At 45.4% G+C, this 21,072-nt stretch overlaps 1 protein-coding gene across 6 annotated transcripts in view; it reads right to left on the reverse strand.

The window, feature by feature from the left end:
- Positions 1-19,536, reverse strand: part of ETV4 (ETS variant transcription factor 4) — a 44,811-nt gene extending 25,275 nt beyond the window's left edge. For all 6 annotated transcript variants that reach the window (XM_034755837.1, XM_034755833.1, XM_034755838.1 and 3 more), the window contains exons 1-4: positions 19,375-19,536; positions 18,875-18,977; positions 18,663-18,756; positions 18,381-18,428 (exon numbers count right to left, since the gene is read on the reverse strand). In XM_034755837.1, the coding sequence (XP_034611728.1) occupies positions 18,381-18,428; positions 18,663-18,756; positions 18,875-18,931 (199 nt within the window). In that variant the 5' untranslated portion in view covers positions 18,932-18,977; positions 19,375-19,536. The remainder of the gene's footprint in view (positions 1-18,380; positions 18,429-18,662; positions 18,757-18,874; positions 18,978-19,374) is intronic.
- Positions 19,537-21,072: the final 1,536 nt, after the last annotated feature.

A 21,072-nucleotide genomic window follows, 5' to 3' on the forward strand; every position in this document is an offset into this window, starting at 1 on the left:
ATGGTGGTGGAATGTGACTTTGGGCATTTAAAAAGTCAGTAGAGCAGTTTGCTTGCTGGGTTAGACCTCAGTGAAAGCAACATCCCCATTGTTATGGCTGCCTGCTGTGTGCTCCATAATATCTGTGAGGCAAAGGGAGAGAAGTTTCCGCAGGGATGTGGCGTGGAGGCGGATAGGTTGACAGCCGATTTTGAGTGGCCAGATACCAGGGCAATAAGAAGAGCCCAGCGAGGAGCTCTGTGTCTCCAGGAGGTTTGAAAACCCGGTTCAGTAATGAGCACTGCTTATCTGCGTTGTGCCTTCCCATACCATCTCCTCTGTTGCATCAGTTTCCCTGCACCTCCCCTTCCCCCACACACCCTCATGCTTGCAATAAATAAAGTGTATTTCATTCTCAAAACATTGACTTTTATTGCACAAACATAAAGAAACTGAAAGAGCAGGGAAATAATTTAACCTTGGGCAAACAGTGGGATAAAATTGAGAGGGGAGAAACCAAGTCAGCTTGTCTGTGAAAGCACAGAAGTCTTGCCCATCAAAGGTCTTCAAAATGGCCACCTTTTGTTCTTAGTCCCCCCACCCCACCCCCGGGGTTGAGTGGAAGGGATACTGCATCTCTCCCCTCCCCCCCCCCCAGCCTCCTGGAACGTTTGGGGGAGGGAGACTGGGAATAAGGTGATGTTTGCAGGCCGTCATGCTGTTTTTCTTGAAGCTCAACCAGACACTCCAACATGTCTGACTGATCCCACATAATCCGCAGCATCTCATCCTGCATGGCACACTCGTGCTCCTGGGATGTTCTCTTGCTCTCTCTGCCCATGTCCAGTTTTTCAGACAATGAAATCCTCCAGGCTCTGAGCTCCATGTCCACTGTCCTGGACGCGTTCATTATCTTGCTGAACAAGTCATCACACGCTCTCTTTTTCCATCTTCTAATCTGCGAAAGCCTCTCTGCTGTGTGGAGGCTGTGCTGAAGGCCAAGCTTTCCACTGTAAGGCATGCAAAGCACAAGGCAACCATTGTCAGTGCATACCCGGGGTCTGGTACAAGGTTGCTACTTAAAAATCCCTCCCCTTATTACACTCAAGTGCAAGCCAGAATATAATCAGAATCTCTAGCCATCCAGTAAACCTGTCTGCTGTTCCTGCCATGGTGAGCATGGGCAACAGGCCTTGTGCTGTAACTTGTGGGAAACCCACCTCAGGAGCACAGGTGGACAACGCCTCTTCCCTTTAGCAACATGGATGGTGCTTGGAGACCAGGGACCAGTGTTAAGCCTCCCAAATTGCGTTTTTTTTATCTGGGGCAGCTCCAAGGTGGGGGTGGGAGGGGGGACGCATCGCAGCCACGAGAGAACACAGGACGCCCACCCTCCCCTTCCCTTAACGCTGCTGGTAGCAGTCGCCCTGGACTTGCAGATTCTGAGTTCCTGCCAACCAAAACACTGGCACGTTAGGGAAACTGTGGTTGAGGGACTCGGAAATCACCGTGGGTGGTAGATCACATGCTCTATTGTTTGTGGTCCGAGCACTTGTAATGAAAACTTCCACAGTCTCCCCTAGGTGACCCTAGGTGACATCACTCTTCTGAGGATGACAGAGGTGGCAAGGGGGCAGATGCTTCAAGCATCTGGGTAGAGAACTGGTCCTTATGCTGATATGCTGTGTACTGCAAAGAAGCCAGCAGAGTTAATAATGGAGTGGCGTGGGAAAGTGTCCTACTGTGGTGGAAGAAATAAGGCAGTCCTTCCCAGAAACCTGCAAACAATTGCAGAGTACCTCCATGAAAGTTTCCTGGAGGTCTCCATGGAGGATTCCCAGACTGTCCCTGTGCACATAAACAGTCTTTTGTAGGGTGCACCCTCTGCATAGCTGGAGTGGCCACTGGGAAGCAGATTTCCACTGCACCTCACTTTTTCTTCATCTTAAACAAAAAGTATAAGAGCATGTAACCCCTACAGTTTGGTTGAAATTGCATACTCACCAGAGGTGCCTTCCCCGGCATCATGCTTGGCCACCATGCTGTCCTGCACTTGCTGGGCTATGGGGTTAAAAATAGCTCCTGGTGAGAATGGATCCGCCACTCGCCTGTCCCACAATCTCCTCCTCTTCCTCGTCCAGAATGTCCTCCTCGTTGTTGCCTGAGGTGACCCAGGACTCAGACTCCTGGGAGGTATCCACACTGCGTTTGGTGGCAGTGGTGGGGATCACTGCTGAGACTCGCATGCAGCTCACTGTAGAAGTGGCATATCGGTGGTGCAGAACCAGAATGACTGTTCACCTCCTTTGGATTCTGGTACGCCTGCTTAAGTTCTTTGATTTTCACATGGCACTGTTGCATGCGCCTGGTGTAGCCCTTCTCTCCCATGCCCCGCACAAGCTTTTCGTAGATGTCTGCATTTCTTCGGCTGGGTAGGAGATGTGCCTGCATAAACTCTTCTCCCCAGAGACCAATAAGATCCATAACTTCCAGGCTGGAGCGTGTTTGGGGCATTGCGTCACCATGATCATAGAATCTCAGGGTTGGAAGGGACCTCAGGAGGTCATCTAGTCCAACCCCCTGCTGAAAGCGGAACCACTCCCCAAATCCCTAAATGGCCCCCTCAAGGATTGAACTCACAACCCTAAGTTTAGCAGGCCAATGCTCAAACCACTGAGCTATCCCTCCCCCTAGCTGGGCTGGTGAGCTCTCTATGCTGATCAAACAGGAAATGGAAATTAAAAAGTTCCCGGGACTTTAACAGGGAAGGTGCTGTTTCCTGTGAACTTGGCTGCTGTGCAGCGGAGTTGAAAACGATCTCCAGAGCAATCAATCTCCGGAGCATTGTGGGACACCTCCTGGAGGCTAATTTGGTCAACTTACACAATGTTGCGTCTACACTGCCTCTCTATTGACCCATCAACATCGAATTAAGCGCTATGTCTCTTGCAGAGGTGAAGTAATTAAGTCAACATTACAGATGAATTATGTCAGCAGTAGGGACCCAGTAGTGTACACACACACATTATTAGGTTGCCATAAGGTGGCTTCCGTCGACCTAAGTTTGTAGTGTAGATCAGACCTCAGTTTCTATCCCTCTTTTCTTCGAAGTCAAGATGAATATTTAGGTTTATTTGCTCTTTCTAATTAGGGTTCATTATTTCCCAATACCCAGGAATCTTAGAGAATTCATCGTGGCACAAATAGCTACTGTCTGAGAAACTCAAGTTGGGAAGGATATGCCAAGGTCCTGAGAGAAGCAAGAAACATCTCTGTCTCTGCACGGACGTAGCTTTTGCAAAGCAATAGTGCCAGAAAAAGCAGATTGCTTGGCACTGGTGGGGAAGGCTGGAGTTCGTAAGTTACTAACAGGAGACAGAGCATTTCAGAGAAAGCATTTAAGCTCTGTATGTATGTGTGGGAGAGAGTGAGAGAAAGCCTCCCTTCTGTATGCATGCTCTCTCAGGTGGGAAATTTAGGAGAAAATTGTAGCATATTGGCATTTTATATGACCTGCCAAACACCTGATCTCTCTCCTCACAAAGACAACACTAAACAGCTCACAGTCACACCCCAGGAGGCCTGCACTTCCTGCTGAAGATGCTGTAAATAGCACTCATCATAATGACAATAGCAGTTGCCTCAGTGGTTTTTGAATAATCCAGAAACTGTCTGATAAAGGTGTTTGAATATCTGCAGCCTCATTCCCCATGGACCATCCCATCTTGTGGGATCACGAAGAGCAATGACATGGTTAACAGCATTAGCAACTCAACAATAATAACAAGGCTTCAAGAATTAATGCCTCATCAAGCCACACTTGCTTGTCTGCAGGGATGAAAAGACAACAGCCAGGCAGTTTGCACTCTGATTTCTCTCCACAGCCCAAAGGACTATAATTATTAATTATTATTATTATTTTAAATGAAAGCTTAGACTTTGGAGAAAGCTGTAAAACCTCATGTGCAGAGCTCCCCACAGCCTCTACTCCAGAGACATTAGAACAAATGAAGAATCCTTTCCAGGGACGGCTCTTTGCTTTCTTCTGATAAGAATTCTTTGAGCCTCTTTAAAGCATAAACTTGTAAGTTTTCATGGAGATGCCTCAACTCAGGATGAGGCACCAGGAGACAAGTAGACATGAATTCATTTATGCCCTCTCCGCACTGCAGCACTTAACTGTGATTTTGTACCCAGGTAGATGTGCAGTTGCCATAGCTGGTTACAAGTAACACTTTGTGTCTGCACACCGCACATTTTCTGCATCATGACCATGTTTGTAGCAGTGCATGCTGGGAAAATCCGAGCTTTGTAGGGGATATAGGGCCCAGAGGACATACAGAACAATGCACCCTGGGGAAACCCACTGCACAGGCAGCTGGGAGTAAGTAGGCCCAGCCAAACTGGTTACACTAATATACTTAGGGCGTCCTATCCACTGTGTGATGAACTGGTTACGGAGAGCCATCTGTGCGCCAGACTAGGCTCTGGCAGGGACAAAACACTGTCACCACTTTGGTTTGTAAGCAAGTTTTAACCATATTGTGCATATGGTCACAAATCATTTCAGGAGCCACTAACTGGCTACAAGCTTGTAGGGTGGTCAGAATCTTAACCACCCATCTCAGGCTTTAGTGTTTCAACTTTTCTTACAGCTAACACATACATTCAATTAAACAGACTTCAGTCCTAGAATTCTCCTTCGCCAGGAGGCCGGTGAAAAGCTTGATAATGGTGAGGCAGCTGGTGTGCTGGGGAGCTGGCAGTCATACTGACTCCTGGTGACGCATTGTTATCTTGTGCTCCCCGCCTATCTACCTGTTTCTGGTCATAAAACTGTGAGCTTTTGGGGGCAGGGACTGTATCTTTGTTCTGGGATTGAACCAGGGGCCCTGGTCCATAACTGAGTTGCCTAGGCACTATCACAATATAAATAATAATAAAATAGAGTAAAACGTATAGAGTAAAGGAACAAGGACTACACCACTTAACCAGGAGAACTGACACAGCAGATTCTATGGGCATGCCCTGGACAGGGTATTCCAGCCTACAAACTTTATATTAATAGTCGCCGCAGTGCTATAGCCCACGGCTTCAGCACAGGAATTGAAGTTTACTCTGCCATTCCTGTTCTACGAATATCATACATAGGCACCCTCCAGTTATAAGTTTTTTCAGTGTCAGGGAATAGCCAGATAGGGCTTTGCTCTTGTTCCGCTTTTCTTTTTTGCTAAGAAGAGCTTTAATGAACATTCCCCTCAAATGTTCAGAGAAGGAGCAATTATTCAGATTTTCCAATTATAATGAGTCTGTAGACACACCCTCCTCCCAGGTTATTTGTGCCCATTTTCCTTCTTCTGTAGCTATCTGAGATTAGAAATGTAAAGCTAAAAGGAGCATGAGAGGTCATCTAGTCCAGGGCCCTGTTCTTAAAAACCTTCAATGACGGGGATTCCACAACCTCCATTGGAAGCCTATTCCAGTGCTTAACTAGCCTTAGTTAGAAATTTTTTTTCCTAATATTTAACCTAAATCTCCCTTTTTGCAGTTTAAGCTGATTACTTCTTATCCTACTTTCAGAGGATATGGAGAATAATTGATCACCATCCTCTTTATAACAGCCCTTAACATATCTGAAGACTTATCAGGTCACCCCTCAGTCGTCTTAAGACTAACCATGCCCAGTTTTTTTTTAACCTCTCCTCAGAGCTTAGGTTTTCTAAACCTTTTATCATTTTTGTTGTTCTCCTCGGGACACTCTCCAAGTTGTCCACATCCTTCTTGAAGTGTGGTACCCAAAACTGGACCCAGGACACCAGCGGAGGCCTCACCAGTGCCAAGCAGAGCAGGACAATTACCTCCCATGTCTTACATATGACGCTCATGTTAATTCATCCCAGAATTATATTAGCCTCTTTTGCAATTACATCACATTGATCCATATTCAATTTGTGATCCACTATAACCCCAGATGCTTTTCAGCAGTACTACCACCTAGCCAGTTAGCTCCCATTTTGTAGTTGTGCATTTAATTTTTTCTTCCTAAGTGTAGTACTTTGCACTGACTTTATTGAATTTCATCTTATTGATTTCAGACCAGTTCTCCAGTTTATCAAGGTCATTTTGAATTCTAATCTTGTCCTCCAAAGTGCTTGCAACCCCTCCCAGCTTGGTGTCATTTGCAAATTTTATAAGTATACTCTCACTCCATTATCCAAGTCATTAATGAAAATATTGATTAGTACTGGACCCAAGACAGATGCCTACGTGATCACACTAGATACGTCTTCCCAGTTTGACAGTAAACCATTGATAACTACTCTTCGAAAATGGTCATTCAGCCAGCTTTGCACCCACCTTATAGTAATTTCCTCTAGACCACATTTCCCTAGTTTGCTTCTGAGAATGTCATGTGGGACTGTGTCAAAAGCCTTAATTACATCAAGACATATCATGTCTACAGCTTCTCCCCATCCACAGTGGCCATCACAAAGGAAATTAGGTTGGTTTGATATGATTTGTTCTTGACAAATACATGCTGGCTATTCCTTATAACCCTGTTATCCTCTAGATGCTAACAAACTGATTGATTAATAATTTGTTCAGTGTCTTGAAGTTAGGTTGGCCCAACATGGCCCTCAACCTAGGATGTAGTTTTGTTGAAGTTCTTCTCTCATAATCGTCTCCCTATAAAATGGGACAAAAATATAAAAAATAAAGGTACCAACCCAGCTTTGTCTTCAAAAGCAACAACATCTAGCTGTACTTGTTCTAGAACACCCTTAATTTCTGGATGAGAAGACAAACTTCTACTAAGAACAGCAAAGAGACTGAGGCAATCAAAACAGGAATAGAATCCTGGTTTCAGCATAGCATTTGCTGCTCAGAAATTGGGCCTTGTACCAATACACAACTAACTCTTTTCCAGCCAGTCTGAGCTTACGTTGTGCAGAGATTTCAGCCCTAAGCAACATACCTGGAGTTGAAGTGGCCACACCCTACCAACTTCCTCCAAATACCTGCACATCTCCATTCAGTTCTGTGCAAACAGCCCCCCTCCCAAGTTTACCTTCCTACCCTACCTTCTCACACAGAAGAATACGCCTTCAATTTTCAAATTAAAAGCCTCCAGAACTATTGCTTTTCCTCCAAAGCAGGAAGATCTAATTATCCTTCTAGTCACCTGCGTTTTCTTGCTTGCCTTCCCAGATTGTCTGAAGAAGTCTAGACACACTGGCACCTCAGCTGTATTAGGCTGCCCCACTGCTATTGCCCCCGTAGGGCTGCACCATGCTGGTACAACATGCGAAATGTTAAAGAGAAATGCCAGTAATGAGGCGGTCAGGAGGACAGTCAACAAGTTATAAACACATCACAAGTCCCCACAAAGGCGCTCCCTGTGAGTCAGTGCAGCATGTTTCCAAGTCTGGTTCCCTGGAGCTGAATTCGGCTGAAGGCAGAAGCTGCCGCCGTCGCCGAAACGCGCATGCCGCCCTAACGGCACACTGACTGCCCCCGCCGTCCGCGGTGGCAATTCGGCATGCTGCTTGGGGCAGCAAAAACAGTAGAGCCGGCCCTGTCTCTCCCGTCACCTTTACACTTTGGCAACACTTGTGTAGGTTGTCATTGAATTTTGAGACTCTTTCCATTTCACCGGGCTCAAAGAGCTGGCTTGAATTAATGCTGTGAATCAACACAAGCATCAGCTATGTTTTGTAGAGACACTGTCAAGTATCAGGCCATGTCTACACTAACACTTATGTGGGCAAAACTTTTGTCACTCAGGGAGTGAAAAAACCACCCCCCTGAGCGACATACGTTTCGCTAGCATACGTGCTCGTGTGCACAGCGCTATGTCGGTGGGAGACGATCTCCTGCCAACATAGCTACCGCCGCTTGTTGGGGGTGATTTGCGGGAGCAGCTACACGGGAGATCTTACACCGGCACAGCTGTATCGGTACAGCTGTGCTGCTGTAAGCTTGTAAGTATCAACAAATTCTCTAGCAATCAAGAATGTCCCAGTGGTTAGGCATGGGTGAATGTGTAGGGAGGGAAGGTGGGGTGATTTCTATGTCTTTCTTCATTGGAGGCAAAAGTCCATATTTTGGGTTAGAACAAATTGCTCCAAAAAAAAATAAAAAAGTAGGCAAATCAAGGCAGGTTGATCACAGCATAAACGATACTCCTTTTCCTCCAAACGCTTGTTTCCATCAGATCACTCATGCAGACTTAACAGGATAAGGCTAAGCACAGCTGCAGTTTCCTCCTTAGAAATCAAGAGTGAGGCCTGAAGGCTAGAAACCAGACTCTCAGAATCCAGGGAGGCTTTGCCTCCTAAGGAATCACACAGAACGATCTGGGATGCTAATCGGAAGGATACAGGCAGTTAGGTAAAGTACAAGCAGTGGCTGAAGCACATATTAGCCACCCCGGAGATCAGAGCATCCCAAACAGAACCCGCCACAGATTCCATGAGGCTGGCATCAGGCTTCAAAGGGGGCCTCAGCTGCCACACAACTCGAGGGGGTTTCAATGTATTCCCACAGCAAAGCCAGAAGACAAGGGTTAGGATACATAGTCCCTACAACCGGCACCCGATTGTCCAGTCCCGCTGCACTGACACATCATCAGTACCAGGCCTTTGGACAGTCTTCAGAGCAAACGAACACACACATACAGAGCACACAAACACGAGTGGGGCAGGAAGCAAGATTCCTTTGCATCAAAACCACCCTATTAACAAGCTCTATAACAGACCTGAGAACCAGCACCCTACAGCAAGTTTCACTGCAAGGGGTTACAGCAGCCAGAAGCACCATACGAGATTCATCAGTAAGGCTATGATTTAGTCAGGGGTATTTTTAGTAGAAGTCATGGATAGGTCACAGGCAATAAATAAAAATTCATGGCCCGTGACCTGTCCATGACTTGTACTATAAATATCCCTGAATAAATCTTAGCTGGGGGGCAACTGCTCTGGGGGGCACCTGGTGGGCCACTGCTGGGGGGCGCAAAGGGTGGGTCGCTGCTCTGCGAGGGGGGAGCCAGCGGCACCAGCTGCCGGGGGCCGCTGAGCAGTGGCTGCTTGTTCCGGCTGCCTCTGGGGCTGCCCAACTGCCGCTGCTCCCAGGGGCTGCCCAAACAGCAGTCGGTTTGGCTGGCCCCGGGGCTGCTCCAGCAGCGAGTGATGCGGCTGGCTGTCGGGCCACCCAAGTGGTTGGCTGCAGAGCCAACGGCCGGTGTGGCTGTCCCCAGGGCCACCTGAGCACACGGTGGCTACAGAAGTCATGGAGGTTGCGGAAAGTCACGGAATCTGTGACTTCTGCGACCTCGGTGACAGACACGGAGCTCTATCCATCAGATAAAGCTCCAATAATGGAAGAAGAGGTTAGAACTAGAGGGACTTGGAGCTGCCCCCCATTATCCTGTCAATAGAACACACATAATTCCCATTGACTGATCCTGCTGATGAGACAATTAGGCCCCAGAACTTTAGAGCGACTCGGTCAACTTGAAAACACATTTCAAGCAGGTACATTTCTTTCCCTAGGTTACTAGGTTACTAGGAACACTCAATATTATGGAATATTATGCTCTTTATTCACTTTCTGTATTTCTCTTAGCTGGGTTAGGAGACTCTTTAGATAGATTCTAAAGCCAGAAGGGACCCTTGTGATCGTGTAGTCTGATCTATATAGCACAGGTCATAGAACTGTCCCAAAATAATTCCTAGAGCAAATCTTTTAGGGGAAAAAACATTAAAATGCATATTGTTTGCTTGTGCCCAGTTTACCAAGTGATCCTGATCGCTCTGAATCAGAGATCTGTCCTCTTCATTGTTTACCACTCCTCCAATTTTTGTGTCATCTGCAAACTTTATTGGTGATGACTTTGGGGTTTTTATCCAGGTCACTGATAAAGATATTAAATAGCATGGGGCCAAAGAATAGATTAATAGATTTTAATGTTACCCTTTAAAAAAAATGTGTGGATGCAATTTTTGTAGACTTAGCCACTGGTTCATCTTTTGTTTATGTCTAGTTTCATTGTCAGGTTTATAGCACCGCATTGCTCGGGATTAGAGCCTTTTCAAAAAAAACTGTCTGGATTTTTTTTTTAAATGGTGGAAACATTTATTTTAGTCTCATATTTTGATAAAAGCTTGGGTTTTTAAAAAAGAAAATAAAAATTAAATCTGAGACAAAATTCAAGTTGACCGTATCCCTTTAAGCATTTCTGTATGAAACAAATTAAGGAACCAAGCCACTGGATATGGTGAGATGTTCTAGTTAGACCACAGAAGAAAAAAATATCCATATGTATATAAATATAAATCTGAACAATCCGTAAGGAAGATGAGAGCCAGACTGCAGCAGCTCATCTGTTGAGGTTTAAAATGAGATGATCAAAATCGTATAGAAACTTTTAAAATAGAAATAAAGGAGACTTAGCAAGAAGCTGTAGGAGTAGGCGCTGAACTTTAGTCTAAATGAGGCTAAACTACGATAAGAAGGACCGCACAGTTCAGAAATCGAGACTTGCAATCTCACTGTGAGTATTTAAGACCGGACTTGTAAAGGGGACACCACAACATGATTCAGAAGAGCTGCTCTCGACGTCCATTCTGATTTCCATGGGATAGTCCCCTGAAATATATTTTGTATCCTGGCACTATGATGCAGGAAAAATGTATATCACATACGCACAGAGACATGGCAACCCTACTCCTTCTGCCTAGTGAAAATATGTATTTCTCTGCTTAGCAGAGATAAGCAACATGGATATTCTCGACATTTACCTGTGCTCTGTTTCATGCATTTTAAATGCTAGATTTGGACAGCAGAAATACAATTTGCTCACTTGCTAGTGGTTTGTTTGTTTGTTTTGAATACAGCTTTGCTTTTCTTGTTAAAAAGATCCTTCTAAAAGTGACGAGAACTTTGAACTGGGTTTTACAAGCAAAGGGAGAAACATGATGTATTTACTGGCTTTTGCCCTTGTCCAGTTGGGAAAGATGGATTTTATGTGAAAAGACCAACGTTTGTGTTTCTAATAGAGCTGAGAGGAACACAGCTCATTTTCTGTATTCTGTAAGAGGGATCTAGTGGACAGTGCATAGGACTGTGATCTATGAGCAACTGAGCTCTCTAATTGTGGCCAGGTCCACAGATAATGTCACTGTCAGATGCAAGTCTTGGTGGTATTTCTAATATAGATGAATCCTGAAAACAGACTACAGCATAGCTTCACTTTGTAATGTCGACAGCACCTACACATACAGGGGCAGTGAGGACACAGAGCCTAATTTACAGATACCAATACAACACCTGACAATTACTATTAGTTTGTTCACAGCATCAGTGAGGTCAGCCAGCCCAGAGAATAGTGTCTCTTTGCTGCCGCTGCAGGAGGAAGAGGAAAAACTCACTTGGTTTTTTAAGGAACTAGAAAATAGCAGCTAGTGTTCTCACCTTGGCTAGAGCAGGGAGTTTATTTTATTACAGGTAAAAAGAGAAGTTTATGATCTGGAGGAAGTTCTAACTTTTAGGCCATATTTTGGGTCTAAACAACCAGCTACCGTATCACTTGCATATTAACAGATTGAAGAGATCTTCATGCTGCCACCACCTCTATTCTGGTCAGAAACTAATGGGAGGGAAACTGACAGTGACACCAAAGGAGACAATCGCACTAATCTGTGCCAGGCTGGGCTGGAACAACGCTGCTCTTACTCAGGGTCTGAAAGTGTTCCATTCCCAAAGCTTTTCATCTGTATTAAGAAGCTGGGGCTTGGAGACGTCCGGTTCTGCAGGTTAAGGAACAATAAGATGCAGCACGGTGTCTAGTGGCAGGGGTATGTTCTTGGGAGAGATCTAGGGTCCGCATTTAAACCTAGTTAGGAAACTCGCAAACTGATAGTTTTGGGGCAAGTTGTTTTGTTCTTTTTTCCAGTGGTTCAAGGCTAGTGAAAATCATGCAGGGGAGTGAAACATACAAGGATTTCCCTGGTGTCACAGATAAGTGGAAAGACAGTGCAGGGACCTGGCCTGTCGGAGCTGAGCAAGAGCTGCAGACACCAGTGTCAGATTCTACTGCTGCTAAAGCGAGAGCTACACCCCCGGGATACTAGCTGCTAACCCCACCATTCAACAGCCCCCAAATGAAGTGCACAGCTTCCTCCCTTCTGGAGAGGGGAAATAAAGTCCCATGAAAAGCTGGAAGTGACTCAGAGGGGACTGAACAGAGAAACTGTCTGAAGCCAACTGCCCCTCTGAGTTTCCAGCAGTGGAGTGATAGTGCTGAGAAAACCCGACGTAACAAGCTATGCTGGAAACCCGGCAAAGAGGGTTCCAGCCTGCTGGAAGGGAGTTGATCCCACCCAGAATCCTGACTGTTGGGACTCCCAGTGACAAATATATATCGCTGGCCATAGACGCAAGTTGAACTGGGAAGAGCCGACAGTGCTCCCTGAGGACAGGCACAGGGACACCTCACTTAGGAGCAGCCTGGATTGCCACTGGAGGTCACTCTTGTTGCACAGCAGGGAGCACGTTTTTGCTGTAACTCTTAAACACTGACATAAAAAAGGCGGTTTAGTGTAATTTAAAACTACCGTCCATGATACACGGGGGGCAGGAGGGGACTTACTGTATCTCCAGCAGGAGCCGTATTGGGCAGAGGCGGTAGCAGCAAGTGCACGAGCAGCTCTCTGATCGACACCGCTTTTAGGAAGGGGAAGTTTCCTTGGTACAAATTTTTTGGTAACCTGTTTTTAACATTCCAAGAGCATGTGACTATTTCATTTGCTCCAGCCAGGATGATGCCAATAAAACAACGGGAACTAAAAAATGCAGCACAAATGACTCGAGCTGATTCACAAGAAGCAATGATGAGAGGTAAATGTGCATTGCTTGGAGAAATAGCAACTATGGCTGCTTCTGCCATTTCTCCCAAGGGTCCAGCTCCCCTGGGGCTCCAGCTGCTGCTAGTGTGGTAACACCTTGATGCCAACCCTGCTCAGAGCAGGTCCACGTGACCATAGCGGCAGCATCAAAACCCTTCTCTGCGTTGGCACCACCGGTGGAGGTGAAATAGTGGGAAATGTTAGTAATGTAGATGGGGGCAGGAGGGAATGAAAAACAGCTGCAAGTCTCTAAAGAACATAGGATGTGGGAAAACTAGGGTGGGATCCCAGGGGATGGAACCAAAACCAACCGGTTCACTTGAATGGTCAAGGGAAGTTGTAGGCTGAATATCAGGAAACATTTCGGTCAGGGCCCAAGACAGTCTCCCAGGGACAGAGCTGGAATCAGGGTGGCAACCAGCGATTGTGTGCCCACTGCCCGCTCTTCTCATTCCTCTTAGCTAAGTGCCAACTCTGCTTTCTGGAACACACAAATAGGGACAGAGTCCCGAGCCTCGCTCAGACAGACCTGCCGTTACACACGGTCGGGTCACTAGCGCAGTACGGAGATCGCAAAGGGCATGTCCATAAGATATCTGCCAAAGGACCAAGCACCTGCCCGTTGCCATAAACTAAATAGTCTTTCAGACAATACAGACCAGACAGCACAGGCCTGGCTAGTGTTTTATTATTATTTCTTACAAGCATTTCCTGGGCCTTTTCACAGCAGGAAAACGAGTACCGGCTGCGAATGCTTGTTCTCAAAGCCTCTATCAAATTGCTGCTGAAAACACTTTGGCTGCTAGTGCTGAATGGACAAAACCATTTTCAACTGCACTGCAGAAAGTGTAATAGAGACCATACGCTATAAAGGACAGAGGCAAGGCAGGACTAGCAGCTGCCTGAATACTACGATAGTAGGACTGTCAGCCAGCTACATCCACTGGTGGAAGCCCAGCCACCTGAGGCACTTAAAACTAGACTGGACAAAGCACCCCAGAAATATACTGTAGGGAATAACCCTGTACTGGCCTGAGTAACAGACTAGACTGGAGTCAGTAAAACGCTGCCAGCTCAAATTACTGTCATTTGAAATAATTTGCATGGCTCTAAGTGGAACCAAGAGTGAAGAAAAGAAAATTCCTACAGAATTCAAAGAGTGAACAACAGTCTTTGAGAAATCTGTCATCACAAGTGACTGACGAGGGCACCCAGGCTCTAGGTGGTAGTTGGACAATAGCACCAAGGGGACTGTAGGTTAAAATTCAGTCTCAGCAACAGATGAGCTGAATTTGGGGGTCTCAGTCTGTTGCCCGGAAGCCTGTGTCCATTCTGTTATTTTTAATAGAGCATCATGGCCAGCTGCCTGTCCTGGGCTGCTGACAGTTTTACTCAGGGTAACATAGAACAAAGGGCAATGGTCCATATCTCAGCCCCACAGAGTGGATGGTGTCTGCTCTGAGGTGGAGGAATCAAACAGAAGGGGCGTGGCTGGAATGCAACTCTGAGGTGTAATGCCCGATAGTGGTGGCAATCAGACAGGGGTACGCATACCCATGTGGGTACGCAGAGGTCTTCCAGGGGGCACAGCAACACATCTAGATATTTGCTTAGTTTTACAACAGGCTACATAAAAAGCACTAGTGAAGTCAGTACAAACTAAGATTTCATACAGACAATGTTGTCTTTATACTGTTCTATATACTATACACTGAAATGTAAGTACAATATTTATATTCCAATGGATTTTTTATAATCATATGGTAAAAATGAGAAGGTAAGCAATTGTACAGTAATGGTGTGCTGTGACACTTGTATTTTTATGTCTGATTTTGTAAGCAAGTAGTTTTTAAGTGAGGTGGAACTTGGGGGTACACCAGCTAAATCAGACTCCTGAAAGGGGTACAGGAGTCTGGAAAGGTTGAGAGCTACTGGCCTATAGGGCTGGCAGTGGGAAGATGCACCAACAGGCCCTGTGCCCTGAAGCCAGAGCTGTCAGTCAGTCTCACTTACATGAGAACCATAATTCTCCGAATTTGTTCTCCATCTCACATAACTGAAACATAGTCCAAGAAATTTACTTCCATCCTCTTTGCCCCTAAGCGACCAGACGTTCTTCCAAGAGAGCAGGGAACTAAACAGGCTTCTCATAGCCTCTCTCCTGGCTTATTTTAGTCACTTCAACTGAATCCATCAACACTTGCCTGATCTTATCCCATAGCATTTACGGGCTCCCTCGGGTTACAACCAACACTTTCAGACCAGAGTCACACAAGGAAGAATATTTCCCCCACCCCGCTTCCCCAGTGGTTCTAAAAACAGAGGAGTCAGCACAGACAACTAAGGAAAATACAGAAACTTTTCTCCTGGGAAGCCTTTGCAGCTTTGAATCCTGAGTCACGTTTATGAAAACTTTGGCACAAAACTAGTTCCACAGTTACCTACTGCTAGAGTCACATTTCATTCTAACATGCTCCAATTCAGACAGAAAGTGATGTGGAAAAGAGCATCAAAGATATGGCTATAAGGCCTAAGATTCCCGTGTCTGCTAAAAAAGACTGCATCTGTACAGAGATTGGTGATTTATACCAGAGCAATGTGGAAATTGGGCCCTATTTGCTGCTATAAAAACCTCCTGGATTAAACTAATTGTAGAACAAAGTTAAGTTACATACTTAAATTTTTTATTTTGTGCATAGCTGGATGCTTGGCACAAACTAATTCCTGATTTTATATTTACAAGTTGGTTCCTTCCTGCAGTATTTTATTTTAAAAGTAATTGCAGGAGCCTTTAACACAAAGCTCTATTTCTCCATTGCATGAGGTGGAGGCATGAAATATATAAAATATTTCAAAGTTTCGCTTTTTTCACATTATTCATATTTCTTCAATTTCTCAGTTTTCCTTTGCACTGTTCAAAGATATATGTGTAGTTTAGAATTGTCTAAATCTGATACAAAACTGCTAGCACATAGCTCCACATACACAGTCATTAGATAATAACTGATTATCAAACATGTTAGCAAATGCAAGTACAGAGAACAAATAATAGCCTGCTTGAGAGGGGAGTTCTCCTCACGGAAATTGGGACTTAAATCCTCAGCCTGCAATTTGTTTGTTTCACTGACAAATTTACAGCATCTCAGATTAGCTGAACAGCCAGTTCACCACACACTTACAGTCTAAGGAACGGAACCTGGATTGTTAAAGCCTCTGCATAATCTCAACTAAGGCTCCAATCGGACTCTGACTACACTCAGTGAGCTAGATTTAAAATACCAGCAGTTTGGCAGTTTCCAGGAGAACTGTGTCCACGGAAACAGCATCTCACTTTTTTACAAATAAACACAATTATTTTTGTTATAGTTGGTCATTTCTTATAATGCAGGTGGTCTGTAAATCAATAACTGGGAAGCTCAGGATTTCTTTAGTTTTGCCCTGGAAATTGGATCTTATGAAAGAGAAAGAGAAAGAGGTGTTGGGAAGGGAAAGTCCATAGGGTTTGGTATGGTGCAGGCAGTTTCACAGACATAGATGGTCTTCTCTTAACTCCCTACTATATATATATATATACACACACTTGTCAGGGGAAGGGGAATGTCTACCCCAATCCACCTACTTCTTCCCCCCAAAATCTCGTTTTCCCAGCTCCAAACATTCAATAATCAAATATAAGAACTCTGCATTTTCATCCCAAGATGACATAGCACTTTACAAACACTAATTGCCTGGGTAAAGTGGGTCCATATTATCCCCCATGAGAGGGAGTGTGGTCTTGCAGTTATACCGTGCAACCAAGTATCAGGAGACCTGGAGTCTGTTCCTCGCTGTGCGCCCTGGAGCAAGTCTCCGAGATGCTCCATGCCTCAGAAGGGGAATTGCAATTCATACTTCACAGAGGTTCATTCATCACTGTCAGTAAAGTGCTTTGAGATCCTGGAATGGCAGGTTACTATAGAAGTGCAAAGGATTAATATTTATTATGAATTTGCAAGTCGGGAAGTTGGAGATCAGAGAGGTGAATTGGTTTGTCCAAGGTCACACAGAAAGCCAGTGAGAAAAGCTGGAAAACAGAATCCAGAAGTTCTTTCTTCCAGTCCAGCACTCGAACCATTAGGCAGCTCTCCACAACTTTTACCCCATGTATGCCCAGGCAGAGAACCATAATTTCTTCACTATATTTTTTTGTGGTTTGCATTACTATCTAACAATATCTTATCTCTGTCCATAGCAGTGAGACCTTGATGTGGCCTCTCCTTCCCCCTCTAGTAATTTCACAAATTAGTTACTGCAGGGTATGCTATTACTTATGGGAACATTGCACAAGAGATTCTGTGTAAGCTCTTTGGACTCTAATGGTGTCAAATTTAAAACAAATATCAGAGAGCAGAAGGTCCAGAACGGAAACTCCACCAGAACCCAAGTCTGACATGATGTCCGTTTGCTGACACCTCTACAGTTTTTGAGAGTTAAAAGAACCTCTTTCATAATCTGAGTGTATGAACGGTATTTACATAGATGGACTTCAAGCAAATCCACCTCTTTTTCCCTTGTAGCATGAACAGGATGGGTATTCTAATCCTGGACTGGCCTCCAGATGATATTTTGTGTCCATGAAGTCTGCATTCCTGAACATTGCCTGATCAAAAAGTCTTCTCACTTTGGTTTTAACTGAACAGAGAACATTTTTTAAAATAAAAGCCAATTTTTTGTATTCAATTGACAATTTTTTTTTAAAAATCCTGCTTTTGCAGGACTATATTTTCTTGTTGTGGTAGAATTAGGGGAAAGATTGCTGCTCAGATTACCATATGTATTTAGGATATTATTATTAAATATTTGTTAAGTACCAACAACATACTAGGGGCTTTCTCAGACACAAGAGTACTTCTTCAGCTAATAAGTAAATTAAACAAACATTTTAACTCTTTCAGAGGACAGGCCACTGGTATCCTTGCAGTCAAAGCAAATACAAAAGACCACTTAGAATTAGTTGCAATTTAAATTAATTGGGCTCATCGAAATTTGATCATTTCCCTTCAATGCTGAAGTCAAAAGGCAAAACAGCTTAAACATCAAAACTAAATACACAGTTTAGAGGCACAAAGAAATTCCAAGACAACCTCCTCAGAGCACTGGCTTTTCTGAATTAGCAGAAGAGCATTTTGCTCCCAAAACTGAAGGCAACATTCCATTGTTTATTAAAGAAATCATCAGTGTTTTGGCAACTAACAAAGATAAGTGACAAATTAACACAAAATCCCAGCAGTTGCCAGCAGACACTGAAAATGGGCCAAGGGCCAAGTTCCATTCATAAGCAAATAGCCAGCACAATAGTGTGATTCATAATCCTTGATTTACACAAGACTAGAGGTTTGCCAGGCTGAAAAATATATTTAATGTTTGGAACTAGGCAAACGAAGTCAAGGAAGAACAGAGCAAACACCAAACACAAACAAATGAGAGACAAACAAAAAGAGAGGAATGGGTGCCTACCTTCTGTCAGCCAAGTCTCCTGAAACTGGCTCAAATCCTGGAAGAGGTCTGCAAGAAAAGTGAAAAGTGCCTTTACTGAAGGCTGGACTGATAGCAAGATGCTCCAGGGTTGGTGATGCGGGATGGGAAAGAAACACAAACACTGCAGGGAAATGGGGGAGTGAAGCAGAGGGAGGGGAGGGTCTGGTCCCTACCCATGAGCCCTGTCCCTCCCCCCGCAACCTCCTCCCCCATGAGCCCTGTCCCTCCCCACTGCCCCTGGGGTGTTGCTACTGCCTTTACCTTCCGAGTCCTGAGGGGGTGCTAAGCCTGGGTCCATGGGTCTCCTGGCGCCCATCAGAGCTCGGCTGCTGAGGGTCCCATTTCCGGGCGGTTTCTGAAGAAAAGGACAAACCAGCTTGGGAAAGTCATGTCAGGACTGGGGCCCTGGGCCACCTCTCCCCGGGGCTGAGCGCTGCCTGCAGCCTCAGCCCTGGGGCTCTAGCTCTACTCACGTGTGTGAAAGTATAAGGCACTTGCTGGTCCAAGTACCCTTTCATCCTCCCGTCCATGGGTTAACTCCTCGTGGGCATGGAGCAGACAGCTCAGGGCAGCGACCTGCGGGGAGACGGGCGGAGAGAGCCTGTTTCACAAGGGCTGGGGAGCAAACAGGGAGCGCCCCTTGGAGTTTCGGCTGCACCTGCTTTAGCCCACCACGTCCCGGGCTGGGCCTCGTGGCATCTCCCCATCCCCGACCCCCACGGGCTTGTCCTAGCTGCAGGAGCGGGGCTCGAAGATTCAGCCCCTTCCTAAAACGACCCTGGGGGCAGGTTACCAGCCGCGGCCCCACCGCCCCTCCCTGCTCCCCGGCTGCAGTGCTGGGTGTGATGTGCAACGAGGCGTCGTTCGCGCTGCATCTGGCAAAACTTGTGCGAAGAGGCGGGGTGATGCCCCGCTCCCCAATGGAAACTGCCCCCCGGCTCCCCTGCCCAGCTCCCCCGGCCCGGGCTCTCACCTGTTCCCCCAGTCCCGCTCCCACGGAAAGGGCTCCCTTTCCTGGCGGCTCAGACAGTTGTGTGCCCGGGGGGAGCCTCCCATTGGTGCATTTCCTCCTTCCCAGGCTCAGCTTTCTTGCTTCTTTGTTTCATTGACTTTGTGAATGAAGCCCCGGGCTGGGACACGCCCGCCAATCACAGCTCGGCTTGGCCCTCACCCAGAGCAGAAGGGGGAGCGGCTACGGCTTCCAGAGCCAATCAGATCGCGTCACTCTGGGATTCATTCAAGGCTGGGGCTCCCATTCATAAAAAAACTCCCAAAGTTCATTCATAAAGGTCTGCAAGGGACGGGGAGCTAGAGCCGTGCTGAGCTGAGTTGTGTGCATGGCACGGCGTGTGCACGGCTCACACCAGCAGACTCCCCCAGGACTTACACACGTCCAGGCCTGACAACTCGCAACGTTGGAGTCATTTTAAAGCAGCTTTTAAATTATCTAAATTCCTGTTATGACGGTGGTTTGTTTTTTTTAAAGTTGCAGTGAGACTTTGAAAATATCGCTCACATTTAGAATCTCCTTCTGTCCCGTTGAACCAACCAGGCAACCCTGGCTTTCGACACCGATTTCTTTGGTATAACTATTTAGTGCCAATGAAATAAAATATAATTCCAGTCCCTGAGTTTGCACACACAGAAATAAACACTTGCATGTACAGCCAACATTTGTGTGTGCAAACCAGGTGCTCCATCTCCTGCATTTACATGTTCAAATATCATTTGCATATCGAAATAAATATCTGTTTTTCATCAACCTCTGTGGACTCAAGTTTTTAAATTTCGTCTTTAGAGTTCCATGGGGCCAGGGACTCAGTGACAAGAAGATATTGTTCTGGGGGAAATTATCCCCAAGACAAAGATTGATACTGGAGAGAGAGTCATAATTAAAAGGGAAAGAAAGAAAGAAAGAAAAAGGGATGAGTCTTTGTAATTGTAAGTCTGAAAACGAGGCATAGTGACATGTTCTGCACATCACTAATATCAATGTGGAATCTCAGTATGGTAGATTACAGCAAGACATTCTCTCTCTCTCTCTCTCTGGTATGTGGATGCATAACAGTCAATTAAACATTTTTGAACCCTTCTGCCAAATCAGGCTGTAGAATTATCTGATAACATAGCTCAATCACAATTCAACAGTGTCTGCACAGACAAGACTGAACAATGTTTTAACCCTATCATGAAATTAACATCTTTCAGCATAGTTCCTCCCCTCTTCCCCACAACCATGGCAGTTGTGTAGTTTAGTTGGGACTTTAGTAGAGGGGTGAAAACATTATCTACTATATTAACTCAGTCCTCAAGGGGGGAGATTACATTGTAGAGATTGCAGCTCAGGCAAATTGCCTGGATATTTTTAGTTTCTGTGAATTTTTAGCTATTTTGTGACCTCCATAACAACAAACAGGCTATAAATATTAATCTGTGTTTAATAGTCAGGATGAGACTGAATGGAGAAGAACCCTCCCAGTTAGGTTATTGTTGGTCTGTCCGTTCCATTTGTGCTTAAAATAATTAATTAACACCAGATACCCATGCTATTCACTCTCACTTGTGCAGACTGCAGTAAAACAACAACTTGACTTTTACTGGTGGCACATTTCCTGGGTGAGAGATAATGGAGCCTTTGTTATTCCAGCTCTGATTTCAACATATGGTTACA

The sequence above is a fragment of the Trachemys scripta genome, chromosome 23 (assembly GCF_013100865.1).
Source record: "Trachemys scripta elegans isolate TJP31775 chromosome 23, CAS_Tse_1.0, whole genome shotgun sequence".
Lineage (NCBI taxonomy): Eukaryota > Metazoa > Chordata > Testudines > Emydidae > Trachemys > Trachemys scripta.